The 26608-nt window shown below is 46.3% G+C and overlaps 1 protein-coding gene across 4 annotated transcripts in view; it reads left to right on the forward strand.

The window, feature by feature from the left end:
- The first annotated feature begins 1274 nt into the window (after positions 1-1274).
- The window catches only part of USP28 (ubiquitin specific peptidase 28), a 29387-nt gene continuing 4053 nt past the window's right edge, over positions 1275-26608 (forward strand). Inside the window, exons 1-23 of one of the 4 annotated variants that reach the window (XM_052783774.1) lie at positions 1275-1346; positions 7462-7539; positions 8885-9017; positions 10273-10384; positions 11062-11224; positions 12129-12215; positions 13054-13191; positions 13633-13706; positions 14246-14322; positions 14698-14846; positions 16989-17116; positions 17287-17382; positions 18262-18441; positions 19132-19346; positions 19578-19648; positions 19971-20199; positions 21641-21844; positions 22400-22539; positions 22726-22911; positions 23843-23938; positions 24955-25133; positions 25228-25306; positions 25686-25765. In XM_052783774.1, the coding sequence (XP_052639734.1) occupies positions 1290-1346; positions 7462-7539; positions 8885-9017; positions 10273-10384; positions 11062-11224; positions 12129-12215; positions 13054-13191; positions 13633-13706; positions 14246-14322; positions 14698-14846; positions 16989-17116; positions 17287-17382; positions 18262-18441; positions 19132-19346; positions 19578-19648; positions 19971-20199; positions 21641-21844; positions 22400-22539; positions 22726-22911; positions 23843-23938; positions 24955-25133; positions 25228-25306; positions 25686-25765 (2951 nt within the window). In that variant the 5' untranslated portion in view covers positions 1275-1289. Of the gene's footprint in view, positions 1347-7461; positions 7540-8884; positions 9018-10272; positions 10385-11061; positions 11225-12128; positions 12216-13053; positions 13192-13632; positions 13707-14245; positions 14323-14697; positions 14847-15157; positions 15235-16988; positions 17117-17286; positions 17383-18261; positions 18442-19131; positions 19347-19577; positions 19649-19970; positions 20200-21640; positions 21845-22399; positions 22540-22725; positions 22912-23842; positions 23939-24954; positions 25134-25227; positions 25307-25685; positions 25766-26608 lie in introns of those variants that run through there. The other 3 variants (XM_052783775.1, XM_052783776.1, XM_052783777.1) reach the window with 3 other exon arrangements.

Raw genomic sequence — 26608 nt, forward strand, 5'->3', positions numbered from 1 at the left:
TTGGAGCCCATTGCTGTTAAAGGAGATCCAGCTCATCCCAAGCGGGGACGGCAGCCATGCGTAGCAGGCATGGTATGACCCAATGTTAGGTAGGAATTGCCTTGCTGAGAGCGGACCCGACTGGCGTTTTGTCTTGTGTGACCATCTTTTACTTTTTGTTTTTATTTTCTTTAAGGAGACCTGTGCTGGAGGCTCGCTGGGCAGGAGAGGGAAGCTGGGCTCCAGCACTGTTGTGGTTGCGTGCCGCCTTCTCAGCAGAGACCCCATCCCAAAGGTAGGTCTGCAGTGGGGATTGTGCATGCACCGGCTACCTTGCTGTAAAAATCTCGTGGCTGCCTTCCTCACCTTTCACCCCAGCTCTTCTGCTGCAGCTGTCGTTTTTAAGAAGTATTTCCAATCAGAAACCACAGCACTTCCAGCCTGGATTTTAATAAAGCCACATAGGCCATAACAGCTGGGTATTTTTCCCTTCATTTTCTGGAGAAAATGAGAAAGATTTCAAGCAAATTGGAAAGGTTAATTTGGGCTGAAAAGCTGTTAGCTTTTGATGTAAAACACCTGAAAAAGTCTTGCAGAAAAGCCTCCTCCCTCTCGTTCCTGTCGGAGTCCAATGCGCAGCCAGAGCAGCAGCAGCTGGGCTCTGCCCCAGGGCCCCGGGGTCCCAGCCCTGCTGGGTCGCCTCGAGAAGTCCTAGTCCTAGTCAAGAAGCTCCTGCAAATGGAGCCATCCTTCTTCCACAAGTGGCACGGACGGGGGAGCTGGTCTGCGGGGTGGTGGGGCGAGATGGCTGGTCCAGGGGATGCTCCGGGCCAGGGATGCTCCAGGCCAGGGGATGCTCTCAGGCCAGGGAGGGAAGGCAGAGACAGATGCAGAGCAAGGCAGGGAGGGCTGCAGCAGTGCTGGAGAGGTCGGCCACTGTTGCACAACAGGTGGGGATGGCCCCGGGGGGGACGGTGGCTGGAGATGGGCTGGGAGCACATGGTGCTCAGCTGTGTGCAGGATGCTGCCGATGGCCGGGTTGCCGCTCTGGGTGTTGAGGGGAATGTCGCCAGTTCTGCACATGGGCACCATGTCCCTACCACCCCATGGCCAAAGGTTTCTGGGTGCTGAGCTGGAGACAGAGCCCAGCACGAGACTTTTGTGTTGGGGGGTGGTTTTCGTGCCAAAGGGGAGATGAAAACTTTTCACTGTTTCTGTTTAAGAACAGGAACAGCATCCTTGCGAGGAAACCACAAAGACGCCGCGCCTGGGAAGCTCACAAGTCGTGGGTGACGCGACCTGGAGCTGGGATGCGACCGAGGGGCAGCGAAATCTCCCTCATCCCGCCGTGGAGGCTGGAACTCCAGGTGAGAAATTCCTCCTTCCGCAGATCATTTGCTGTCTCCAGCGTGAGCGTTTGGTACTCACCGCAATTCCCTGCAACTCATGTTCCCCTAGTGCTAATACACCATTCTAGGGATTTTTTTACATTTTTTTAAAGCACCTACAGTGCAAGTTGCTTCCTTCTGCTAAGACAAAACAGTATGGAAAGATCTCGGGACATGGAAGGAGTGGGGTAAGGGCAGGCCTTCAGCTCGTTCCTTGTCTGAGGGTGTACAATCCCCCCTGTAGTAAATTATCTTTGACATAATGGCGCTTTGACAGCACTTGATGCTGCAAACAGATTGCCAGTATCTGTCCTGCACCCTAAGTAGTCACCGTGGCATTGGTCAGGCTGCTAAACATAATACACGCCCTCGGCAAAGCCGGAGCTAAAAATACGAGGCTGGGTTTATCTTTGTAACTGGGATGTTCAGAATTTTTACGGTTAATACTCTTTTTAAGGTAGGGAGATCCCTGGGGACCTTCCCCTGGGCGGGGAGCTCTGGCCACAAGCTGTGCCAGCCTGGAGCATCCTCGTCAGAGCACAGCCATCCAGGCAGCTCGTGGCCGAGCCACAGCGAACACCCGGCTCTTCCTCCTTGACTGACGAGGAGCCTCGCGGTGCCAGCTGGCTGCCAGCGTTGCCTCTCCGCTGGCATCATTCCTGGCTCTTCCCTCTGCCTTTCCCATGTACCTTCCATCTCGCTTGTTAAAAGGAAAGGGTGCTTCGCAGAAGGGGGGCTCATTACTCTTCCTAACCAGGGGAGCCGGCTTAGAGCGAAGCGGGTGGTTAGCGAGCAGGCACTCCGATTTCTCTCCCCCGTCTTGGCAGGCAGGTGCTGCAGTGTCTGTCAGGGATGCTCCAGCCCAGGCACAACCATATCTGCGTCTTGCAGTTGGCCAACCTCGATATAAGCACATTGGAAATCTTATCCCCTGACGAGATCATCTCCCTGCTCAGGTTTCCCCCGGGTCCCCGCAACAGCGGGATATTCCTAGGCAGGACTAGTCCTTTATGGATGCCAAGCAGGAGGCAGAGAATGGAGGTGGTGATGAAGCCAGGGCTGGGAACAGCTCAGGCGAAGCAGCATGCCTGCAGCAGCATGTAAGCATCCCATAGCAAAAATTACAGTGACCAATATTACCTCCTTATCTCTCACTACTGATAGCCTCGCAGGCTCCTGAAATGGGCAGAATTTTTTTGTTGCATTTAAACTTTACTGGGTGTCTTGTTTTTCCGTTGCATATCAGGGAAACTGGATAATGTCACCGGCTTGCTCAGTTTTACTTTATCAACCTGGCTAACTCCTCCTCCTCCTCCCTCCTGCCTCCCAAATTCCTAAGCTGGAGCAGCTGTGAGAGCATGGGAGCCAAGACAATCCCGGAAAGGGCCCCGTTGAAATTCCCAGACCTCTTCCCAGACAAAAGGCGAGGGATGCTCTGGGGCTGCCTGGGGAAAATCCACGTGCAGGAGATGCCCACCGAGCCGGGAAAGGGCATTTGGGCTTGGGAATTGGTAAACGGAGGGATGGCGGTGGCATCATCTGACCCTTTTACCCCCTTCCTCCTGGGGTGCCGCAGCTCCGTCGGGAACACCGCCGCCAGCATCGCCGCTGCAGCGGCTTCGGTACCCGGCCGGTGAGAAATGCGCATCAGCAATTGTAAGCGACGCGTTTCTGACGATGCAGAAGGGTATTTTGCTCACCAGGCCCCGGGGGAGCTCGGCCCCGCCGGCTCATCGGGCTGAGCCAAATTGCCCGAGCGCGTGAGCCACATCTCATCTGTGGGTTGCCGGCACTCGCCGTCTCTGACGGCCGCGCTGATGAGCTGCTGACAGCATCGGATCGGCGCGGACTCGCCCGGATCCTGCAGGGACCCCGGTCCCTCGCCTGGGATGTCTCTGTTTCAGATGTTAAGTTGTTTTATGAAGAGAACAGCAAAATCTCGGCTGTGTCGGCATGAGGAGGCGAAGGGCACAGCGCTTGAGGCCCTTTGGCTCGGCAAACCCGACAATACGCCTATTTTCTGCTAATTTTAGCCAGACCCTGAAAAGCACGGGCTTGGAGAAAGCAGAAGGCGGGCGACTGGCCCCGTCTCTATTGCCACGACCCTTTTCCTCACGGTTTTCCCCTGGGATGCGCCCACCCCCGGAGCACCCCCCCGCCGCCGGTAGCCGCTTGCCAACGACAGACACTTTGGCCCTCCTTCGTTAGCCGTGCTGCCCCGGCCCTGACGGTGCCGGACCGACCCTGGCTGGTGGAGAGTGGCCGGGACCAAAACAGGTGTAAAAATGCTGGGGTTTGGGGGGGGGGGGTAATTTGTTTTTTCATTGATTTTACTTTTTTAACGCGCACAGAGGAGCGCTGCGAGGCTCAGGGAGCTCCCTCGGCCCCGCGGGGCGGGTTTCTCCCGCTGCCGGGTGAAGAAACGGGGAGAAAAGGCCCCGCGGCGCGAGGGATGACCGCGGGGGGGGGCGGGGCTGGGGGAACGGGAGCTCCGCGCGCGGCCTCCGCCAGGCGGCGGGGCCGGAACCGGCGCGGCCGCGCATGCGCGGCGGGCGGCGCGGCCCCCGCTCCCCGCCGGCATGACGGCCGAGCTGCAGGCCCCGGGCGGCGGCGGCGGGGTGAGACCGCGGGGCGACGGTGGCGGGGGGGGGGGGAGGGAGGGAGGGAGGGGGGCTGTAACGGGGCCGGGGCTGCTGCCGGCCCGGCCCGGCCCGGCCCGGCCCGGCCCGGCCCGGTCCTCCCGCCTTGGCGGCCCCGCTTCTCCTCAGGCTTGCGGCCCTGCGCCGGAGGCGGGGGGGGGGGGCCGCGTCCCCCGCCCGGTGCCCGCTGCCCGCGGCTTTCCAGCGCTCCCCCGTCCCCGCGGGCCCCTCTCCGTGGCCTGTCCTGGGAGTCGAGGGTTCACGTCCGGTAGCAGCCGTTGCGTTTCAGCTGTGTCGTTTAAAAGAGCCTTTTAGGTGCCCACCGGATTTCGGGCGGCGTTTTCCTTGAGAACTGTGGTGGACAAAGCGTGGCGTCGGCTGCGGTTTGTTCTGCAGGGAAAGGGCGTGGGTCAGTCAGGAGGGTCTTTTCACGACGGCGTCCTCCTCCCAAAGAGCGGGAATTGGTTCTCTCCTTGCCCTTTCGCCAAACCAGCACCTTCTGATACCCGTTAAGAAGAACTGTTGCTCTTAAACTTCAGGGCTCCACGTAAATTGTCTCTGAAAGGACCCGGCCTTGAGCGCTGGAAAGGACACCTGGCTCACGGCTGCTCCACGCTCCTCTCTGCTCACGAGGTCGGTGCCCATGCATGGGGCACCACAGCCCAGCATGTCCCCAGTTGGCACAAGCACCTGCACTTCTTCATAGCATCTTTGTGTTCTTGGAATGCAAGAGAAACACTTCTGAACAGCCAGCATTAAAGGCGTGAGCGGGAAGAGGGTATTGACCGTTCCATTGTGAGCTTAGAAACTGCATTTGCGTGGCAGCGGTTTCTTGCTTGCGCAGGGATGGCGCGAGGACACCGCCCGGTGTACGGGAGCGCACATCGATGGAGGAGGAGGTCACTGGCTGCTGCTTCTTCCCGTGATGGATATTGGTTTGTGAAAGCCTCAGTCAGGAATGCGGGCATTGTTCCTGCTGCTGCCTGTGGGTTTTTAGCCTGCTTCATATCCATTTTCCCACTGTGATAAAAGCGCAGCCAAGGTGCGGAGGCTGAAGGCCGAGGCTCTGCGTGCCTCTTACATGCCGCCACCTTCCTCCTTCTCACGTGCTATTATTTCTGGAACCCCCTTGAACTCCCGCACCGTGCTTGCACTCTTCCCCGCTTGCAGTTTGCAGTTTCTCATCAAAACAAACTACTTCTGAGCGCAGTGAGTCACCTTGTAGCAAGGAAAATGGCAAAACCTTTCAGTTTCCTTGCTCGCTGGCCAACTGTGTAATTTTTATCTCCAGTACTCTCCTCTCAGCCTCTTGGTTCTGTACTCTTCTCCTGTTGCTGTAATGTAATACTAATAGCTTTTTGGTTTGGGTTGTTATTTTTTCTAGCAGGTAGGACTTTGGTTTGGTTTGGTTTTTCAAGTGCAGCGTGTGTTAATAGCGGCAGCATGCTGGTATTAATTACCAGCTTGTTTTAAAGCACCGCGGCGCGTAACCTCAAAAAAACAATCGACCAGACTAGTTACAGCAACAAAACCATGTGCACTCCCCAAAAACTTAAGAAAACTGTTGTGCAGAGTGTGGCTCCCGGTGGCTTTGGTGGGCTGCCAGTCAGCCGCAAGCCTCTCGAACCTTGTTGTATGGGACAAGCTCTCCGTTGTTAATACAAAGCTCTCTTCTCAAAGGCTGAGTAAAATTGAGCTGGAAATCATTAGAATATTAAGCGGTAACTCAGGGCGGTGGATCGGTAATTAGCTTTTATGGTTGTGGCAGCCTTTGTGAGTCCTCCTTTTGGTGAAGCAGAAAAACCCTGGAAAATCATGCCCCATCCTGCCTTGGATTTCTTTATTGTAATGCAGTTTATTAGCGTGGGTTGGTTTTTTTTCTCCAACGGAAAAATATGCCCTACAGCATTAGGTGGGGTTAGCCGACAAGCACGCCGCTCACTAAGGTAGCAAAATTAGCAACATGATATAAGCAGTTTGCCTTTGTGAAAGTATGCCCGTCCTGAGCCTCGTACCCTTGGCTCCTTATCATGCGGTTCCTCATCGTGCCGCTGGCTGGGTCTGAGGCTTTTCTCAGGACTAAAAGAGTACGTGGGACGGGTTGGGAGGTGTGCGCGCGCACACGCTTTTTCTTGTAAAAGTTGAGCAAAAGTAGTATTTTAGGTGGGAATATCACAAATAATTTGTTGAGGGAATTCCCGTCAAAAAATAAGCTAGGACTGGGTTTTTTTGTTTTATCCACTGATAGGGACGCACACTGTCTTTACGGTATTTGCGTGTGGAGTAGCATCCATCAGCGGTATGGATGGACGGCCCAAAAAAGCAGTTGCCAGACTACTTGCTGAGTGGAACTTGTGTTCCAGTGGCACAAAAACATCTTAAATTTTTTCCCAACAATGAGAGTAAGTAGAAACTTGAATTTGTTTGTCTGCAAAGTTGCCGGTTAAGATTAATTAAACGTGATCTTAAGAAGCTGAGATTCATTGGACCGTGCTGATAGCAGGACCTTAGATAGCCTTTATAAGTCAGGCATATGCGATACAGTCCCGGCTGTTATCCCTGCTGTAATGTCCTTCCCATACTACGCGCTACGGAGCCATATCTCATGGCATCAGATTTCACCCGAACGGAGCCATTGGTGACAGCAGCTGAACTGTGGCCACAAAAGGGGGGTGGTGGGACCCTGGCGTTGGGGCTCGCTGCTGGAAGGGGCTCCTTGTAGAGAGAGCTGCCTCTCCTGGCGGCCGGTTGACCGAAGTTATTCATGGCTTGGTAAGCACAGTGACTGCTCCTGTGGTAAGCCAAGGCTGCAAAGATTTGCTAAGTCTGGTAAAGAAAATTCCTGTAATCTTTTGGGGTTTTTTTAAGTGGTGGAACCAGTCAACAAATAGGTCGTTGACCGTGGCTTAGGGCCTAGAGCGAGTGTCTCGCCAAAGCTCGAGTGGCCTGTGTGGTGGGGGAAGGAGAAGCGATAGCAACCTCTCGGGCCCTTATTCTGACACCTTATTGTCAGTGAGAAATGACATGCACAAATGGCATGTGCGGCCAGACTTAAAATAGCCCCTCGCCGATGCCCTGAGAACATGCGCCCTCCTTATATGTCCTGCTGCACATGCCGCTGCTCTCTGGGGGAGGGGGTGCCTGTCGTTCCCACCACAGGTGCGGTGCATCCGACAGCAGGAATAGCGTTTCCTCTCAGGCCTGCTAACATCCTTGTGAGGATACGATGGATTGAACGTTAGCCTATAGATTCAGGGGAAGAAAGTTTGAGTGCGATGTTCAAGCTGATGTTGGTATTACCATCGAGCAAGTGTCACTGGGTTTTTGCATCAATCCATCAGTAAAAAGGAAAGACAGAAACAATACGCCGGTGAGCCCCTGGCCTCACAGAACCAGCCTGTTGTCTGTTACAGTCACCTTTTCACATGAGCTTTCTTTATTTCTTGCATGTATAGGACTGCCAGATGCTTTTAAACCAGCTGAAAGAGATCACAGGAATTCAAGATTCGGCTTTCCTTCACGCTGCTCTAAAGGTTTGTGCCTGTTGTCATTGTTCTGTGGAAAGGAGACCTCTGAATTTGTCCCAGAAGTCAGGCAAGTTCAGGCTCTCTGGAAACATAATGCATGGGTCGGACATTCACTGGCCTGTCTGTGGGATGATAACGAGCAAGTCCTTGCTACAATAGCAGGTATGTGGCCTGTGAAAGCGATACAGTGTGTGCTGTGTGGAATAATGTGGTTCGTGTGAGAGGTGAAAGGTAAGTCTTCCGCTGCTTTTCTGCCCCTCACTTGTGCTTCATTCAGGTGTACCCATGAGGCAGACAGGCACGTGAGGCCAGCATTTGTTGGCGTCAGCAGGGAACGTGCAGTTTTGGGGTTCACAGGTATTCATTCATTCACCTCTGAAATGAAAACCCCACGCTAAGTTGGGAACGGTTTGTTTTTTCTGACAGTAGACCTTAAAATCTATGCTGCAGCAGTGCATGCTATGCTAAAACATCGTAAACATTTCCTAGAAGTTCTGCTCCTACAGGGCCGTTATCCACGCATTATGGTGACCACAAACTGATAGGGTCAGAGTAGGTTTTCCTCCATGTAAACTGCTTCAGGAGTTCTGGACAGCTGCAGTAACGTCGGTAGCTTTGTGGCTGGTGGTTGTATTGTCCATTACCAGAACAGTTGTCTTTTCTCCAAAGGGAAGAGACACAGGAATCTCAGGCACTTGGAAAAGCAACATTTACCTGGAAAGATTCCTCCTCATAGTGCCTGTTTTGGTATTTATAAATTGTAGTCTTAAACTGGTTGCAACCGCGTCAGTCTGGAATCATCAGATGCCGTCCATGCTCTTGGGATGTAGCAGCAGGACGCGGGTTGTGCTGATAATGTACAAAGAGGCTTGTTTAAAAAAATCCTTAAATGTTTCGTTAAGAAGTAACGTCCAGAAAACGTTAAAATAAATGTAAAGGAGTTTAGCCAGTAGCGATGGTCTGAAGGAAGCCCTAGCTCGGTAAGAGACATGTGTCTTAAAATCCACAGAGAGTTTGATTCCTGCGAGTCTCTCCCGGTGGCCAAGTACCCTGTTGCACTTCAGGCCTCCTGCAACTACTTGAGTCTCTTGTGAGAGAAATGAAATTAGTTAATGGAGTCTGTATTGTCCTAGTAATAAAGCTAAAGTGCTTTCCGGCAGAGAAATTCTAGCCTTCGTTATTTTCATTTTTTCCTACTGCTCGTCACCAACAGATAGCTCTCTCCCCTGGCCAGGGAAAGCAAAGTGGTGGCAGTGTGCTTGTCTCTACCACGGATGCATTAAATGTCACGCAAATGTAGGTGAAGTAACCCTGGCACTATGGATTTTTTTCCCCCCTATCATTCTACTAGGCTGCTAATGGAGACCTAATGGAAGCAGTCACCTTCCTGACAGAGGAGCACGCTCAGGAGCCGGCTCAGGACACAGCTGCTGCAGAGCCGTCTGCTTGGGAAGGGAGTGCTGTGGGCAAACAGCTCCCACAAAGTAAGTCGTTTGTCTTTGCCCGCCCTTAACGGTTTCATGTGTTTCAGGCTGAGTTGAAAGGGGAAATATTGGTCTGCCTGGCTTCTGCCATTGAAACCATCCGGCTCCTGTCCTGGCCCTGATCTGATCTTGCCGGTACTGGTCACTTGCTATGGGACAGTTCAGGGAATTAAACTTTCCTGGTGAAGGAGAGCTGCGTCCAAAAGGACAGTGACTTAATAGAGTTTTAATAGCATTTGTAGGTGACACAGCATAGTTACACAGCTGTCATTGTTTTGAACAGTTGGTCTTGGCTAACACAGAAAACCCAGAAAGCTCCTAAAGCAGAGCAAGCAGAATAGACAACTGAATCCCTGTCAAGGGTCGTACATTTCTTTCTACAGCCTCTGCTGGCAGAGCAGACAAATTGACTGCTTTCATATAATATCTCCGTGAAAACTTAAAGTGTTACTTGAGCTAGCAATTTGACTACGTGAAACGTTTTTAGAAATGTTATGGGTATTGGCAAAAGCAGGCCATCAGCTTGGCACATTTAGATGTAAAAAGTGTAATTGTAGTCTGAGGTAGTTGAGAATAGTTTCTTTAACCCTTTTTGCTAACAACACATCTATTAACTGGAGCTTTCCCAAGTGAGTTTATCACCGGACAGGTTCACGGGGCCAAAAATCTGTGCTGGGAGCTTTGAAACAACATCCAGAACAGCACGGCTGCCCCTTGTTCCACGGTGTAAGGCTTCCAACTCTTCCAGAACTACTCGTTTTCCTTTCTCTTTCTTTCCTACGTAGCTAGTACATGAAATGACTCATAGCTGAGCATCCTGACACAAGTGAAGGAAGGCACTTCTGGGTGATTGTGCCGATTTTATTGAAATCCTTTTTTTCTCGAAACAGCGTCTCATGTCAACACTGATGTTAAGGCATAGCAAATACAAGCAGCAGCTGACATTCCTGTTTCATTATTTCAAGAAGTTTGAAATGTTCCCTCAAGCTCTGAATCTGGGCGTAAGGAAAGCTGGCCAGGACACAGCTGCACAGTCTGTCCTGTTCTCATCCAGCCCACTCGATCACTTTTTAGGTTTTCTAGCGTGGTCCAAGCTACAAGGATGTGTATTTAAGACTTCAGCTAGAAAATTATGCTCTATCATTGGAAAAAAAATCATATTTGTGAGGTGTAACATGTTCTAGAAGCTCCTTTTAAAGAGAACGTTTGCATCCTCCTGGTGGAAAACTGATCAGAATGCTGCCTCCACTTCTAGATATTACTACTGCGCTTACCCCTAACAACAAAGACGATCTCCGTGCAGTCGATGCCTTCAGACCACTGGAATCACCGAAAGCTCAGGCTGCAGAAAGAGATGCTGCTGAAAGGTCAGTGGGTCCGTAAATTGGTTTTGGTGTTCCCGGGTGTCTTAAGTGGATTCTTAAGCCAGTAACTGCAAACCAGACATAAATCAGCTACCAGATGTATACCTACTGCTTTTAGAAGGTGCTTGGGTCATTACTGCCTTCTGGGTAGTTGACGTTTGCTTCTGGGGCAATGCTGCAATGTGATGGTTGAAATAGAAGCAGCAGGTTTAGTTGTGGCTGATTCAGTCCCTGCTGCTGTTGCTGGCAGGCCACACAAAAGGATGCTGTACTGGCATTACGGCACCTGTTGAAGAAGCACCTTGAAATCTTGTGTATCAGTTCACCTCACCTCGTTGCTAAGTAGCTGTTTCCTTTTTACCGTGGGTGGGATTTGCCTCCAATAGTGACTAAGGGCACCAATTTTGCATGCAGCTAGTTCAGGAAGAAAAACATGCATACCTTACTACCTTCCTCCATCGTTCCAAATTGTCTTGCAGTCTTGTTCTCCATCCACCTCGTTTGAGAGTGGACACCTCTCTGGAGTCAGATGAGACATCTGTTGCCTTTGTGCTGGGTATCACCTGACAGCGCCTGGCTCTAGGGTCCCGCTTGTGACTAGAGGGGAGTACGATTCCCGTAGTTCACGAGAATCTTTGTGAGATGGTGTTTTACAGCATGGTGTGCATCTTTTGTGACAGACCACAGGAAGCGCATTCTGCTGAAAACAAAAATCGCTCCAAAAGGAAACGCTGTGAAGTCTGGGGGGAGAACCCCAAGCACAATGACTGGAGAAGAGTGGGTGACTGGCCCGTTGGAATGAAAAACATTGGAAATACGTGTTGGTTTAGCGCTGTCATACAGGTAATCTGATAGAAAAGTTCTTCTGGAGTTGCTGCGGTCTTGGAGTCAAAATGTTTATCAGTTAGAATTACATATGCAGCAGCTCTGTGAAGTAGTCATCATATGCAGATGAGTGAATGTGGCCATGCTTAGATGAGACTTCTGTTTTTATTTGATATGACTGTGATTTATTCTGGGTGTGCACAGAAGGAGCCAAAGAGCAGTTAAATAGGCTTTGCATAAAAATAGACACAGATACATATAATCTGTGTGTACGTATGCAGGGGTTTTTTTGGTGCAGCGATGTCCAAATGCTTACTGAATGACAGAAGCTTGACTGGCAAAGTGAACTGATAATTTAATTTTACTGCAGTTATTGTTGGCTCCCTAATACATGGTGTATCATATTCCAGTTAATGGAATACACAGGCATAGATGCTTGAACGAATAAGCAACTAGGCAGCATATATTATTAGTGATAACCTAAACAAGAGGAGACAACAATAAACGGAACTGAGCAGATCTGTCTCTTCTAACCCTTTCGTGTCAGCAGACAGACGTTAACCATACATCTCCAGCTTTGAGAGGAAGAAAGCAAGCTTCAGATGGGCTCGTTTCTCACTGTGACTTGTTCCCGGATGCTTTTTCTAAGTGTGCCTGTGCAGGATAGAATACTCTTTCCTAAAACGGTTACACATATCCTAGAAATGGCAGGATGGGATCTGGTTCTTTGGTGGGTACGAATGTGCTGGTCCGGCACGTGGACTGCTCTGTTCGTAAATGTTTATTTAGTAACACAAGGCCATCGAAGAATTAGAACTTAAGAAAAAAGCTGTCAAGTAAAAGCATGACAACGGGGCATCAAATTGCAGTGAATCAAATCCTTGCAAGTGCTGACTGGTCTTTACCTCTCCTTTCCTTTCAGTCTCTGTTTCAGTTGCCAGAATTTCGGAGGCTGGTCCTTGGGTACTCCCTCCCACAAAATGTGCTTGAAAGTTGTCGTAGTCGCACTGTAAGTTTTCATCGAGTAACGCTGTGAGGTTTCCCTCTTTTGTGGTATACTGTTCTGCTCTTTCTCTAAGCAGATTTAATCTGGGTCCATCTGAGATTCCTGTGCCTATGTTAATGGCTTTCAAATTGTCTGGCTACGTTAAAGACGAATCTGGGAAATACTTTTCCAAGACAGAATCGCTGTAGAAAAAAATCAGACGCTTCTCATAAAGCTTTCCTCTAGAGCTTCTGACTGTGGTATGGGGAGAGATTTGCCCCATAAAACTTCTTTGGTAGCTCCAGATTGCTCGTTTGTTTGCATGCACCGTAGGAGAACTGGTATTTGAGCCAGTTGGAAGGTCCCTCTAGCCCCGGTACCTTCCGAGAGCGGTCAGCAGAAGGTGCTTAGAACATATTTGGAGGAAAAGGCATACATAGAATAATCCTTCACTTGTTATATCATGCTAGCTTGTGGCCACCGCCATTTAAGAGACTTTGCTTTACTTGCTTTCATGTGTGCTTTTGATACTTTAAAAAGGCCTTAAATGCAGACAGAATAGATCCATAAATTCACGGGCTTTTGCCTTCTGTGTTAGCAACTATCACTTCTGGCCCTCTTCTCTACAGGTTTTGTTTTGGTTAAAGTTTTTCTCCCATGCATCCGTTGGGAGACCAGATTGCTTCCAAGAAATGACACTGCATGTCTTTCTGCTTTTGTCCTTTTTAATGTCACCTCTTTCCTCAGTTGTTAGCGTACCTCTTGAGGTATGTGCGTGTGGTATTCTGCAGCACTTTGTTTTAAGATGCTGCTTTTTTGAGTTGCAGGAATGGTTTGGCTTTTCTTCTTTTTTGCAATGCAGGGAAAAAGAAATATTGCATTCATGCAAGAACTTCAGTGTCTGTTTGCTTTAATGCTGGGGACGCGTCGTAAGTTTGTAGACCCTTCTGCAGCGCTGGAACTCTTGAGGGATGCGTTTAGATCTGCTGAAGAACAGCAGGTAAAACCGCCTTAAAAAGCCTTTTGCTTTCTTCAGAACAGTACTTGCAGCCACGGCAATCCTATTTCGCTTTATCCTGCTGTTACTTTCAGAGGCCTCTTCCCATGTTTGTCAACTGACAAGCAGCTGTCCCTGTGTCATTTAGGCAAAATGTACGTGCTTGCTAATTAAACAGCCAGCGTAACAGTGCTCTACCCAGTGCCATCTGGGTAGTTGGGTAGCGATCACAATAATTTCCTCTGATCTAGTTTTCAGATGAGCAGAGTGTTGTTCATTATCGGTCTAAATCAGCACAGCACTTCAGTTGCACACTTCTTTCAGCTGGGTAGGTACGGCAATACCAGTCGGGTTGTATTCCAGTAGGTTTGTGAAACCAGCAGACTGTGAAAACGCTTTCTGGTTGGTATCATGTTTGACTCTCAACTTTTGTCTCTCTTCTAGCAAGATGTGAGTGAATTTACACACAAACTACTGGACTGGCTGGAGGATGCGTTCCAGCTTGCTGTGAATGTCAAGTGAGTTTTCTGTGATCTCAGGAGTTCGACCTGACACTGAGGAGAAACAGATTTTAATGCGAAGCCCTAATAAATGAGAGGGCTTTACATGAAAATTTTGAATAAATGAAAGAGAGTTCTTTGTTTCCTGAGGATGATGCTCCTTAAGCTCGAAATATGCTTATGAAGTGTTATATCTGCGTTTCCTGTGCATAAGCATAGGACTTTATTCAATGCTGGTATGGCCTGCAGAGTAAATAAGCTTTTTAGGGGAACCTAACAGAACCGGTGTACATGAAAGATCTGGTTTTTTGGAACTGCATTTCAAAAGGTAGCGCCTTAACTTTGGGGTTTGGTTTTTTTCTTCCTTGCCAGTGTAGGTGCTATAATGCGCTTTTGAGTATGTAAACAGATGAGAAGCTTCCTCCGTATTCTGTGCTTGGATGGAAAACTTTACTTTTGACTGCAGGAAGATTCCCAAGCAAAGGCTTAGTTTATGATTTGGGGCTTTTTTGCAGCCTACAGCTGCAAACAGATGTGTGCTTTTTCTTCTGAAACAGGAGCCCTGGAGACAAATCTGAAAACCCAATGGTACAGCTTTTCTACGGGACTTTCTTGACTGAGGGTGTCCATGAGGGTGAGTTAAGGGTTTGGTAGATCCACTTTTTCACTCCTTTGCATTGTTTTGATTTATAGCAGTGATGACACAGGATTTTGTTGCATGTTCCTGATGAAATTGCCTAGTTCTTTAAACTTGCAAATAGTCATCTTGATAAAATTATCTGTAACATTTCTAAAGTCTGTCTTCTGAAAACATTGAATACTCGCAAGTGCTGATTGAAAGCACTTGTTTATAAGGACACTTACCCTGATAGACATGTATACAGCTATATGTGGTTCAGTTCTTGCAAGTAGCTCCTCTGACTGGTGCTGACAACAAACTCTTGAGTTAACTAGAGTTTTTTGTTCTCTTAAGTTAGTTCACGGTTTTTGTATCATTTCCATCATCCAGGCAATACTTTTTCCAAGATCGAAACCTTTGGTCAGTATCCCCTTCAGGTAAATGGTTATCGAAACTTGAATGAGTGCTTGGAAGGAGCCATGGTGGAGGGAGAGATGGATGAGGCGACAGCATCTCAGTCAGTGAAGTATGGACAGGAGGTTAGTTTTATGGTTTTTTGGTTGCCTGCTGCGGAAAAATGCAACACACAGTGCAGGGGTGTCTCAGTATATTCCGATAACTTTAAATGGCAATTGTAAATGTTCCCTAAGAATTGAATACAAAATATTTTCTGGATACCTGGAATCTCATGTGAACGTATGTTAGAGTTACATGGTGAGACACTAAGTCTTTGCTTATTTGTAAAGATGTGTTGTCCTATATAACCGGTTTGAGGAGTTTGTTTTAAATTAAAAAGGTAAACATCTGCTTCTGATGCAAGTGTGATAAAGTCTCTCTCTTTCTGTTGAAGCCTACCTGTACCTGAGTAGGGGGAGAACCACTGCCTCCATATTTTCGGAGGGTAAAAGTACAGTGCTTAACTCTATGGTATGCCATTTGGAATTCGTATCTTTCTCCCTATTATAGTGTGTGGTTTTTTTTCTTCTCATTTTCGCTCTTACCTTCTGACTGTGCTGATTTTTTTCTTTTCTTTTTTTTTGTAAATCTCGCGAATTGCAAATCAATCATAAAATACTTGGTTGCAGCAAAGCAGAAAGTGAAGGTGTACCATTACATTCAGCATCCTACGTGTGCAAGCGCAGCTGAGAAGTTAGCTTAGGGAAAGACTGGGAAATAACACTAAGAAATTTGCAAATGTGTCTGTCATAGAGGGGGCAGTGAAAGGTATTTCAGTTCTGTGAGAATGTCTGAAAACTGTTGCTGTGGTTTAAACTAGCAAAGGAGAAATGAAGTCTTGGGCACGTAAGTCCTGTCCGACTCTGGACTCAGATGCTTGTTTCTGCTTTTCCTAGTTCCTGACTGAAGCTGTTCAGATGCATTTACAGCAGATGGAGGTGGAACTGTTGTAGGCTGGTGCCAGAGACAAAGGGACGTAGGGAGCTAATCAGTCAGGTTCCTTTCAATCCAAGCCTTTTAGTTCCTCCAAATCCTCTTCTGAAAAATAAGGGAAATTGGACTGATTGTCAAGATGTTTTAATCATTCTCTGTCTGTACGGATAGAAGGAAAAGGCTCTGGTTTTATTTCTGAGAAATCCGACTGGAAAAACTGTGCATCTTAATTTCACTTCCTAGGATGTCGTGGCTAGAGGACTGCATGATAGGGGATAAGGTGCATTTTGTCTTTTGAGAACGTAGGTGAGTGTACTGAAGTGCGAAGCATCAGTGGGATTAACGAGGACTTATGTTTCTCCTAGATAATAGGTGTGTAAATCGTTCCTTCTCTGTGTTTATGTTCTCTTGTTCTGAAGATGGGGCGGCTTCTCATAAAGCTCTGCTACCCGGCCATTTCCTTCCAAAGTTTTTTAAAAAATAATTTTAATAAATCGCTTTAACTGGAAATATTTTAGATCTAAAAATGTGCTGTTGCACTTTGGCATGGGGCAGATTTATTGTGGCAGGACATCTGACATGAATCCTGCAAAGGAAAACGAGCTTAGCATGCTCATCCTGAGTCCATGCAGGGAGCCTTGGCTAGGTGGTGCCATGCTAAGGTAGGTGAAGGAAGCTTTTGGCAGTGGATGCTGGAAGTATTTGTGAACCCAGGGAGGGAGAGAGGAAGTGTAAATTCAATCGACAATTTTCCTTTCAGCATGGCTCTTTGAAACAGTGTATGAAACGTACAGAAAGTGGGTGTCTTCTGTGAATCTCCTAAATTGAATAGTTTGGAAATAGACTGAGAGAGGATAAGGAATCAGGTACTGCTTAAGGACTTCTGTTTTGTTCTTCATCATTGCATGTGGTCTACATTGGAAAAGAACTCTTCTTGGAGCTCTCAGCTGACATGCAGAGTTTGTGTAGTGTCTGCTACTTTTGTAAAACTCAGTGCTGGACCCGTTAATAATCCATCAAGCTGGATGCATCAGGCAATGAAAAGTAACTTTCTGAAAGCTATTATGAGGCTTTTTCACAGTATAGATGTACAATGGAAGCGGAGATTTTAACCTCATAAAATTTGACTTTCTGACTAGTCACTCCGTAAACAAAATATATACTAATTCAGTATTTAAAGACAGACAGGCATTTAGGATGGGTCTAAAATCATTTAGGATCAGTCTAAAAGGTGTTGTTTAGCAGTCATCTTAAAACAAGTCCCTTTGGGGGCATTTCTGCTTCTGTTACAGCGCTGGTTTACAAAACTCCCGCCAGTACTGACCTTTGAACTATCGCGATTTGAGTTCAATCAGTCACTAGGACAGCCAGAGAAGATTCACACCAAGCTAGAATTTCCCCAGACTGTTTATATGGACAGGTGAGTTGTTCTGTTGTACGGTACATTTAAAGGTATTGCTTCATTGTAATTAAAGAAATTAAAAAGGGCGTATGGGTGAGCAAGAAAGGATTCTGAAACATTTATGAAAGATTGTGGATGTTAGAAGTAAACAAACCTCATGTGGCGGGGCTCTGTATTTCTCTGTTTAGGTACCTCTATGGCAGTAAAGAGCTTATTCAGATGAAGAGAGAAGAAATGAAGAGATTGAAGGAGAAAATGGTGATTCTGCAACAGAAATTGGAAAGGTAAGTAGTCAGCTGGCTTTATTTTTGTACCCTGTGCAAGCATGCAAACTCTTCCTTTTAAGTGAGCTTTCCAGTAGAAGAGAAACTTGTAGGGGAAGCAGAAACAGAACCGGGTTTGTGCCGAGAAGTGTGGAGTGAGAGAGTGTGTTTTTAAAAACAAACTCGTGGCTTTGATGGTTTCTGAATATCACTGATGCTGTTACAATGATAAATTCTTTAAATAGTACAATTGTCACTGACAGCTGCATTGCCAAGTTTCAGTGAGGAAGCCCAGTAATACGTTAAAAAGAATCTATGTTGGTTTTTTATATTAGAGGTCCCCTCCAGCTTAGAATTTGGCATTATTTATTGGGGAAGGAAGGAGATCGATAGGAAAGGTGTGGTTTGCGGACAACCAGAAGATTTCATGTTACAGGTGCTTTGTGTACAGGTCCTTTTAATCGGCATTAAACTTGCTTGCAGTTTGTATTTTTTCAAATGACAGTTCTGTGAACAAGTGACAGGCAAAGAGGTGTGCCGTGTCGCAGTAGCCCTGGTGGTGTCTGTGCTCGGTGGGGTTCTGGTGGGCATTGTGCGAACAGTTTACTTGTAGCATCCTACGGGGTCTGGTTGGGATGGGGTTAATGGTCTCCACAGCAGCCACTTTGTTTTTCTGACTAAAACAGTTCTGATAGCACACCAGTGTTTTGGCTGCTGCACCCTGCAGGTGGGAGGGAGGTGGTGACTTGCATCCCTTTGCATCACCTGGATTTTTTCCCTCCTTCCTTCACTGTCTCCCTCCCGACCCCAGAGTTTTCTTCCCTGTTGCTCTTCCCCTCAGGTTTAACCAAACAGTCACATTCCTTGCACATTCATGCAGCATCTTGCATTTTTCTGTAGCTACATGAAATACGGCTCCGGCCCAGCCCGCTTTCCACTGCCCGACATGCTCCAGTATGTTCTCGAATTCATCGCTACAAAGCCAGCTGTAGTTGTTTCTTCTGCTCAGGGCTCTCAGACTACCCTCCTGCAGTCCCAGGCCGAGCCTCGTGTTTTGGACATGCTTTCACAGCCAAATGGGTTGGTAAATGGAAATAAAAATAGTTCATAGGAGAACACTTTGCCTTTCAGCTAAATGCTGCTGGTTTGCATTCTAAAAGTGGATTTTTATCTGGGCACCTGTGAGCGTGATGCTGTAATGTATGAATGCCTGTGCAAGCAGTCAGTCACTACTTTGCTCGTAATTTAGTTCTGTTTGTGTAAATATAACACTGCATCTAATCTGTTCTTTTTCATTTTCCAAAAGCATCACCATATTCCTTGTCTAAGCAGCAGTTCTGACTTAAATGACGTGCTCTTTTTGGTTAGGCTACTGGTCTTTTTGCTTCATCAACCAGTAAATTACTGCAATATGGGATTATTACAAACCTGGCCAGCATGGTTGACTTACACTCTCTAAATTAAGCTGAGTAAACACATGAGTTTCTTAGTAGTAAGAGAAGGAATTTTTAGAGTTGCTCACCGTGGATCTGTGCTTACAGAGTTCTGTAAGAATTTTCGCTTTTATTTGTCCTACATTATAATTTGGTCTGTTAAGGCACAAGTACGTTTCGATGTACTTGTTCTCTTTACATTTGTACTGTCCCGGAAGGGAAATCCTGTTCTGGCTCTGGAGCAGTTTGGTTTATTTCATATTCTTTTCCAAAATGAGAAAAAAAACAAGAGAAGGATTGAAAAACCTGTCCGCTACTCGCGGATTTTGCTTCACAGCATACTAGAAAGGAAAGATGCTAGGACTGAAGATGGAGCTTGCTTTCTGGCAAATTCTTCGCCGCAGCAAAAACCGAGTGCACTGCTCCAGCCTTCTGGTTCACCAGCAGAAACGTCTGAACGTCCAGCTCCTCATGTGGTGTCCGAGGAAGAGCTGAACCTTGTTCGGACGTGTCTGCAGCGATGGAGAAACGAGATTGAACAAGACGTGCAAGGTTGGCCCCAAATATATTCGTTGTGATTTTTCTGTTGAATGCCAGCCTGATTTCCCCTCTGTTCCTTCAGTTGGATACATCCTGAACTACAAATAATCTTGCACATGTTTCAGCCCTGGTATTAAGTGTATTGGATAGTTACTACATGGCTTTAAACTTTTTGAAGTGAAAGGGGCTGACAAGCAGTCATTAATTTGTATGTATTTCTCTCATTCATGATGTTCTTGGCAGATCTGAAGGAGTCTATTGCCAGAATCGACCTGTCCATTGAACAAATGTACTGTGACCCTCTCCTCCAGCAGGTAAGAAATGCAGCTCCCTCTGTTGGGTAAATATTAAACTGATATTGCTGATACTGCTTTTTATTAGTAGCTGTCAGATTAAACCGTCCACTTTATTGTACTTAAAAAATCCCAGTGATGAAGCAGAGGAAGGATTCTTTATGAGAATCTTGTTGCTTTTTTCCCTTAAAAGTCAGTTCTCGCTTAGTAGGAAATTTACCATATGAATCAAGAGTCTCATGCCAGGCTACAGCTATGAACTTACTTGCAATTTTCATACAGAGGTCAGACAAAATCATTTACTAAAAGTACGTCTGAACACTGTGTCCATGTGACCTTGCAGGTTCCCTATCGTTTGCATGCCGTCTTGGTACACGAAGGGCAAGCAAATGCTGGTCATTACTGGGCATTCATATACGACCAGCCTCGAAAAAGCTGGCTCAAATACAACGACATCTCAGTGACAGAATCATCATGGGAAGAATTGGAGAGAGATTCATTCGGAGGCTCGAAGAATGCCAGTGCCTACTGCCTGATGTACATAAGTGATAAGGTGTCCCGCTTCGTTGCAGGTACTGGAGCCAAAACTGCTGCTTAATTAGACATTTGTATATTGTCATGTCTCTCTAGCCTGCATGATCGTTACGTTCCTCAGCTTCTCTTTGGCACAGTTGTCATTTGACAGCACAAAAAACTTCATCCCAGATAGAAGAGAAATAATTTGTTCCATACTCAATTCATTTCTAAATCCCTGATAAGGTTGAAAACGGAAGAACGAACCATACTGGTGAGATTAGGTACAGTACTTTATGTATTATTAATGTGTATAAATATTCAAGCTCCCCGTGTGCCATTTTCAACATGCACCCAGTGCTGGTTTTTTTCACTTTAACTCTTTATATAGTTTATGTGACAGTGGTTCTTTTATAAGGGCATGTGAAACGCCTCCTACTTTATTTCTCCTACTTTTATCATGCTTTCTGACTTGTTGCCTTGTTTTTTAGTGATATTGTTATACTGAACCTAAACAGGGCTCTTTTTTTTTTTTTTTTTTTTTTATGCAGCCTTTCCTAGTCCACGAGTTATTGGTAACAGTGGCTTAGACTTGCAAGTATGTTTGCAGTGCCAATATATAAATAGTTATGTGGAGAAATTGTTGTGCACGTGGCACTATACATGGCAAACAGCTGTAGAAGAACCTAATAATTTCACGCGTGGTTCATTTTGATGTAATAAATAGAAACAATGGAGAACTGTCATTCTGTTCATTGCTAAATATGGCTGATGAGGATCTGGAGGTTGTTCTTTGTCTTCCTATGACAGTTCTGTTTCTGAAGTGAACCCATGATTTTTTTTTTTTTCCTCCTATTTAATGCAAATTTTTGTTGTTTTTTAAAGGTGCTTTGCTTTTACAATGGGTGCATAAGAAATACCTGGTGTAGAGAATTGCCATTTGCTTTTGATAAATTTTAGGACTTGTCTAAAGCTGATACAACTCGGGGTTTGTGCTATTTTATACCTGAATACTGAAGTAGGTCTAAAAAGTGCTGAAAAATACCAGCATGACACTCCTGCTATGGAATCCATGTGGTTCTCTACCTTTATATGCTATGTAGTGTTACAGGTATGTCTCCAGCTGAATTGTGAATTTTCCATCTATTGGCAGTTTAAATACCGTTCTCTGTACAATGGTAGCCCTTGAATAAGGATGCTTTTCTGACCTACTGCATCAGCAGGCGCTGTTTCTGGAACTGCTCTGCGATAAATGCCATCCAGTGGTAGAACAACACTGGATTTTGTTTCAGATAACTCTGTAGACTTGTCTTTATTTTTGCACTTTTGCTTATGAATCATCTTAAATTACAAAGCTAGTAGACAGTTGGGATTTTTTCCCATTTACCCCTCAGCCAAATGGATTGTGGCATTTCATAATGTCACATATTTGTTTAGTCTTTAATGGTGGTGTCCTGCTACGATGTGTTTTGTTAAATGCCAGTCCTGTGTTTCTTCCAGACGAGGATGACTGCTCTGAGGCTGGACAGTTTCAGAAGGAAGTCGAGGCCTTGCCCCCAGAGCTGAGACACTACATCCAGGAGGACAACTGGCGACTTGAGCAGGAGGCAGAGGAGTGGGAGGAGGAGCAGTCCTGCAAGATTCCTCAGATGGAGCCTTCACCTGCTTCTGAATCGCAGGACCTCTCTTCTGAATCAGGACCAGGTAACACCACGTCTGAATTTGCAAACCATGTTGAAACCGATAACAGCCAGCTGGTCAAAAAATACCACTATGTTGGAGCCTTGCATAAATTTCTAGATATCTAGGAGAAACTGTTGATGAAGTAGCAAAGGCAGCTGGTGGAGGCTCTGTCCTGGCAGTACGAAAGGCTATTCTACTATTTTTGCACGTGCATCCTTCCAGGCTTGTCACCAGAAATGCTGTTTTCCATTAATTTAATCATAATGGGATAATCTCATTTCACTTCCAGGCTTTTTTTTGTTTGGTTGGTTTTTGGTTTTTGTCATAAATACCGAGTAGAAACTGTTCAAGTGCTTTTCTTTGGAGTGGGAAGGGGTTACTTGGCAATACTTGATGGTGTGTGCCTTACCCACTGAAAAAGGGTATGCACGAGCTCACGGTGAGATGCCTTGATCTCTGGGATGAACGCCGCAGCTGTTTAATCCTGCACAGACAAGCTACAAAACATTTTAGAACAAGAAAGCAGAAGAAGTCTTGCAGTTCGTGCTAACTAATACCACACCTCTGTCCTGACAGATCAGTCTTCAGTCTGTGAGCAGAGCATGCGCTCTCTGTCCTCTGAACACGCCATGATTGCCAAGGAGCAGACTGCCAAGGCCATTGCAAACACCGCCGATGCCTATGAAAAGAATGGCGTTGAGGCAGCTCTCTGCGAGGTAGGAGCCAAGCCCTGGCCCAGGAAGCAACCTGTTCTTGTCTTTGTATTATTCTTCTTGATGGACCTTTGCTTTTTCCATTTCTGTGTAATTCTGTAGCTGTGCCACGTTTAACTCGGTCCCCTTTGCTTTCCTGTATTTTGCTTTGGTTTTTCTTACTCTTTTTCTTTTTCTTCTTGGCCACAGCCCAAGGAGGTAGAGCCAATGAAGGCCCAGCCGGGAGAGACAGCCCTTACAGTTCAGGCAGAACAACCACAGGACGCTAAGGAAACAGAGTCTGCTGCCCAAAGTAGCTCACAGGTCTCTGAAGTGGAAATCCCCAGTGTGGGGAAGATTCCCGTTAGATCTGATGCAGACGGATATAATGAGGAGGTACAGATCCCAGTGCAGGGGATTAATTACTGCTGGTCATTAACCTGTAACTTTGTAGTTAGTTGGCTTTGAGCTTTCCTAAGATTGGGTATGATAGTAGTCAGTCCTGGAAACAGTGCTGTTTACAGAGTGCATTTTCCCACTGTGGAAATGAAGGTGGCCAGACCAAATTGTTTAGTAATTTCATTTCTAAATGCCATCAGAAACACAGCTCTGTAAAAGCACTCAGTCGCTAGATCTGCACGGTGTTCCTTTTAGTCTTCTTTCTGGCAGAACTATATTAAAATTGATCTTAACTGTATTAATTTCTTTACAGGCCTCTTTACTGTCTTCAGTTACAGTTTAGTCCCCTCTCAAAGACCTTAACTGCTAATAGCATAACTTACCGTAGCCTAGCTACCAATTCTTTGAATCTGACTATTTAACTGCACTTGTACATACTCAAGCAGCGTTTTGGAAGCTCAGTCTGTTTCACAAGTGCAATTGGATTTCACACAAATACTGAGACCGTTACCCCTTGAATATGTCTAATATATGTTTGTATGAAGTTGGCACAATGAACTGCTCCGCCATAGGCACTGCTCTCTTATTTATATTGCTTAAGAAGATTGAATGGGACGCAGAGGTGATATGGCTGGCATGCTTCACGTTCTCGCTTGTTGAATTTACAAATTCAAGGCTCGGCGTGACCAGCCTTTAGACCTTGAACTGCTTAAAAAAGATCCCTGCATGTAAAATGCACGTGATAGATGGAGTAAGTAGTATACAAGTAAACCACAGCTCTGGCTTATTCCACTTATATTCATACGATCTCCTTTACACCTTACCTTTTGACAGTTTTTCTCACTCTTCACCATGCCTTCTCTTCTTCCCCTGTCTGTTACCATTTTCCTTGTTCTTGTTTGTGTTTGTTTCCCTGCTTTCGTGGTAGGTGATGCTGAGTCCAGCCATGCAAGGTGTCATCCTGGCTATTGCAAAAGCCCGTCAGACCTTTGATCGAGATGGGTCTGAAGCAGGGCTTGTTAAGGTATCTCATTTGTTTGCTAAATCCAATAGTATGGATATCTGTTTTCACAGAATGAAGAAGCTATGCTATATTGACGTATCAAGAATGTGAAGGGAACAATTTGTGCAGTTTTTCTTCTAGTTAATGGCCTTTCTGTCCTGCATTTCTGCTTCTGCTCTCTTATTGTGACAACATATCGGTGGGTTCTAAACAGTTTTTAGAGTTTGTAAGAAAGAACTCCCTCCTCCCAGGAGAAACAACAGCCTTTTTTTTTGGTTGGTTTCTTTTTTTTTACTTTTCACTATGTTTTCTGCTGATTCTTTTAGTATTGGCAGTTCTTTCAATCCATACAGTAAAAAGTAGACTTCCGTTGCGTGCCTTTTGGAATCTGTTGTCTGGGTCCTCAGTGTGATCGTCAGAAAATAAACCAGCACTCATGAATTTTTTTTTTTTTTTTTTTGGGGGGGCCTGAACATGCATGCTTGCTGTGACCTCTCTTGTAAAATGTGTCCTCGAGAAATGTGTGCGTTGAACAGAGGGATTTGAAAGAATAAGCACTGAATATTGAAGCTGATGTTAGATTTTACAGGCTGGTAGATTTAACTAAAAATGCTGCATGGGAGAGATCACCTGTGCTATTAATCTACAGGAATATAAATCACAAGATACTCTTGCACCTTACTACAGATACAGGCGTTGTGCAATCGATTTTTACAACCTCGGCACTTGCAAGAGGATTACCAAAACCGTCTAAGGCAGCTATGTGCCTCCTGCTCTGAAAGGCATTCAGACACCTCGATGCTTTTGAAAATCGCATGCTTGATGCTTGGAGTTTGCCTTGGTGTGGATGCCTTTTGTTTATAGTTCCCAGTGTTTGTAGGCTTCTGTTCACCACTAGAATATAACCAAGCAGTGGAGGCTAGGTATCACCCATGGGAATCCCTTTGTTACAGGGCAGGTTTAAACTTCGTATCAGCTGCTGTGGAATTGCCATGGACAGACAAGTGGGTGTGTTAGTATGTGTGTTTCATTGGCAGGCGTTCCATGAGGAGTACTCCCGGCTCTACCTGCTTGCCAAAGAGACCCCGACCCCTCAGAACGACGCCCGGTTGCAACACGTGCTCATTTACTTCCTGCAAAACAATGCTCCCCAGCAGGTGGTGGAACGGACCCTTCTTGAGCAGTTTGCAGACAAAAACCTCAGCTATGATGAAAGGTTTGTGCCGTGGATTCAGAGATGAGGCTTTTCTCATCTGGAAGCAGCTGGGACCATCGTTCTGATTTTTTTCATCTCTGCTTACACGGAGCAGGTCAATTAGCATTATGAAGGTAGCACGAGCAAAGCTGAGAGAAATTGGTCCTGACGATGTCGATATGGAGGAGTACAAGGTGAGGGACTGGAGCGCTGCCTTTGATCCTTCACGCCGTCAGAACTGGTGCTGTCCGAAGCCGCCCGTGGGAAACGGGGAGCACGGCGCAGAGCCGCGCCAGCAAACGCAGCGGTCACTGACCCACCTGTCAGCAGCGTCCTTGCTGTCTGAAGTGTGTGTCTGCAGAAGGATGCTGAAAGGGAGAATGCATACGCTGGGAGTCTCCTGAGGAGTGTCTGTGCAGTTGACTAAATTGATTTACGTGTCGCTTATGAGAGATGTTTAAACTCTTCAAAGGGTAAAATCTGATGCGCTTTTGAGGTACGAAGGAATGTAAAACACGCGTGTGCGTGTGGCGGGTGAAGCTGACGCTCTGCTTTCTTACTGCTCCTCAACAGAGATGGCACGAAGACTACAGTCTTTTTCGCAAGGTGTCGGTTTACCTGCTGACAGGGTTGGAGCTGTACCAGAATAGAAAGTAAGTTACTTTTAATTGTGTGTTTGGACAAGATGAGCGATAGCCTAAAAGTAAACGCCACTTTGACAGAACAACTTCTTTCTGACCTGTATATTATGCTGGGGTACCAGCTAGCTGTCTGACAGTTTCTTAGAGCTTCCCTGAATTTTCACCTCTGTGAAGTAGAGCTTTATATTCTCATTTCCAGAGATGGGTTAATGGGAATGATTGCCATCACTTTTTTGGTTTTTTCTATTGGCCTCCTGTACCAAAATTAAACCGTCTTGAATTGGACATTATACTTTGTGTAAACACATGCTTTGGAGTGCTCTAGACTCTTAAGAAGTTTAAAAGGGCCTTTTTTTTTCCTCCTTGCTGTCTTAGAACCCGAATTTTACATCAGTAGTGCAGTGTGGAGAAGGACAATGCCATTTTAGGAAGGGTTTGTAATCTGAAAAGTGATTTTTCCAATCCGGAAAATAAACTGGCTTTCAGAAATGATTCGTGGATGGAAACAGAATTGAATTTTGAGGTGATTAGCAGGGATGAGCCACCAAATGCAGGTGGGCAAATTGACCAGAGGCTGGGCGAGAGCCTGTTAGAGCTTCCCTGAATTGACCTAATCCCTGTCAGCTGTTCTGTTTTCTCATCACGGGGTTTAGAAGCTAGAAATGTGTAAAGGAACTGAAAACATTACCTTCTGTGCTTCCTTGAGCATTCTCTCAAAGTGCAAAGATCCTGGAACCATACAGAAAACGTTGACACTGGCATTCACGCTCAGGCTAAGTTGTAGACAAACGTGGCTTTAAAGGGCTCTTCCAAAGATGCTCGTTTGGCATACTGGGCAAAAAGGAACATGAATTA

Source organism: Harpia harpyja, chromosome 4, assembly GCF_026419915.1.
Source record: "Harpia harpyja isolate bHarHar1 chromosome 4, bHarHar1 primary haplotype, whole genome shotgun sequence".
NCBI classification, from domain to species: domain Eukaryota; kingdom Metazoa; phylum Chordata; class Aves; order Accipitriformes; family Accipitridae; genus Harpia; species Harpia harpyja.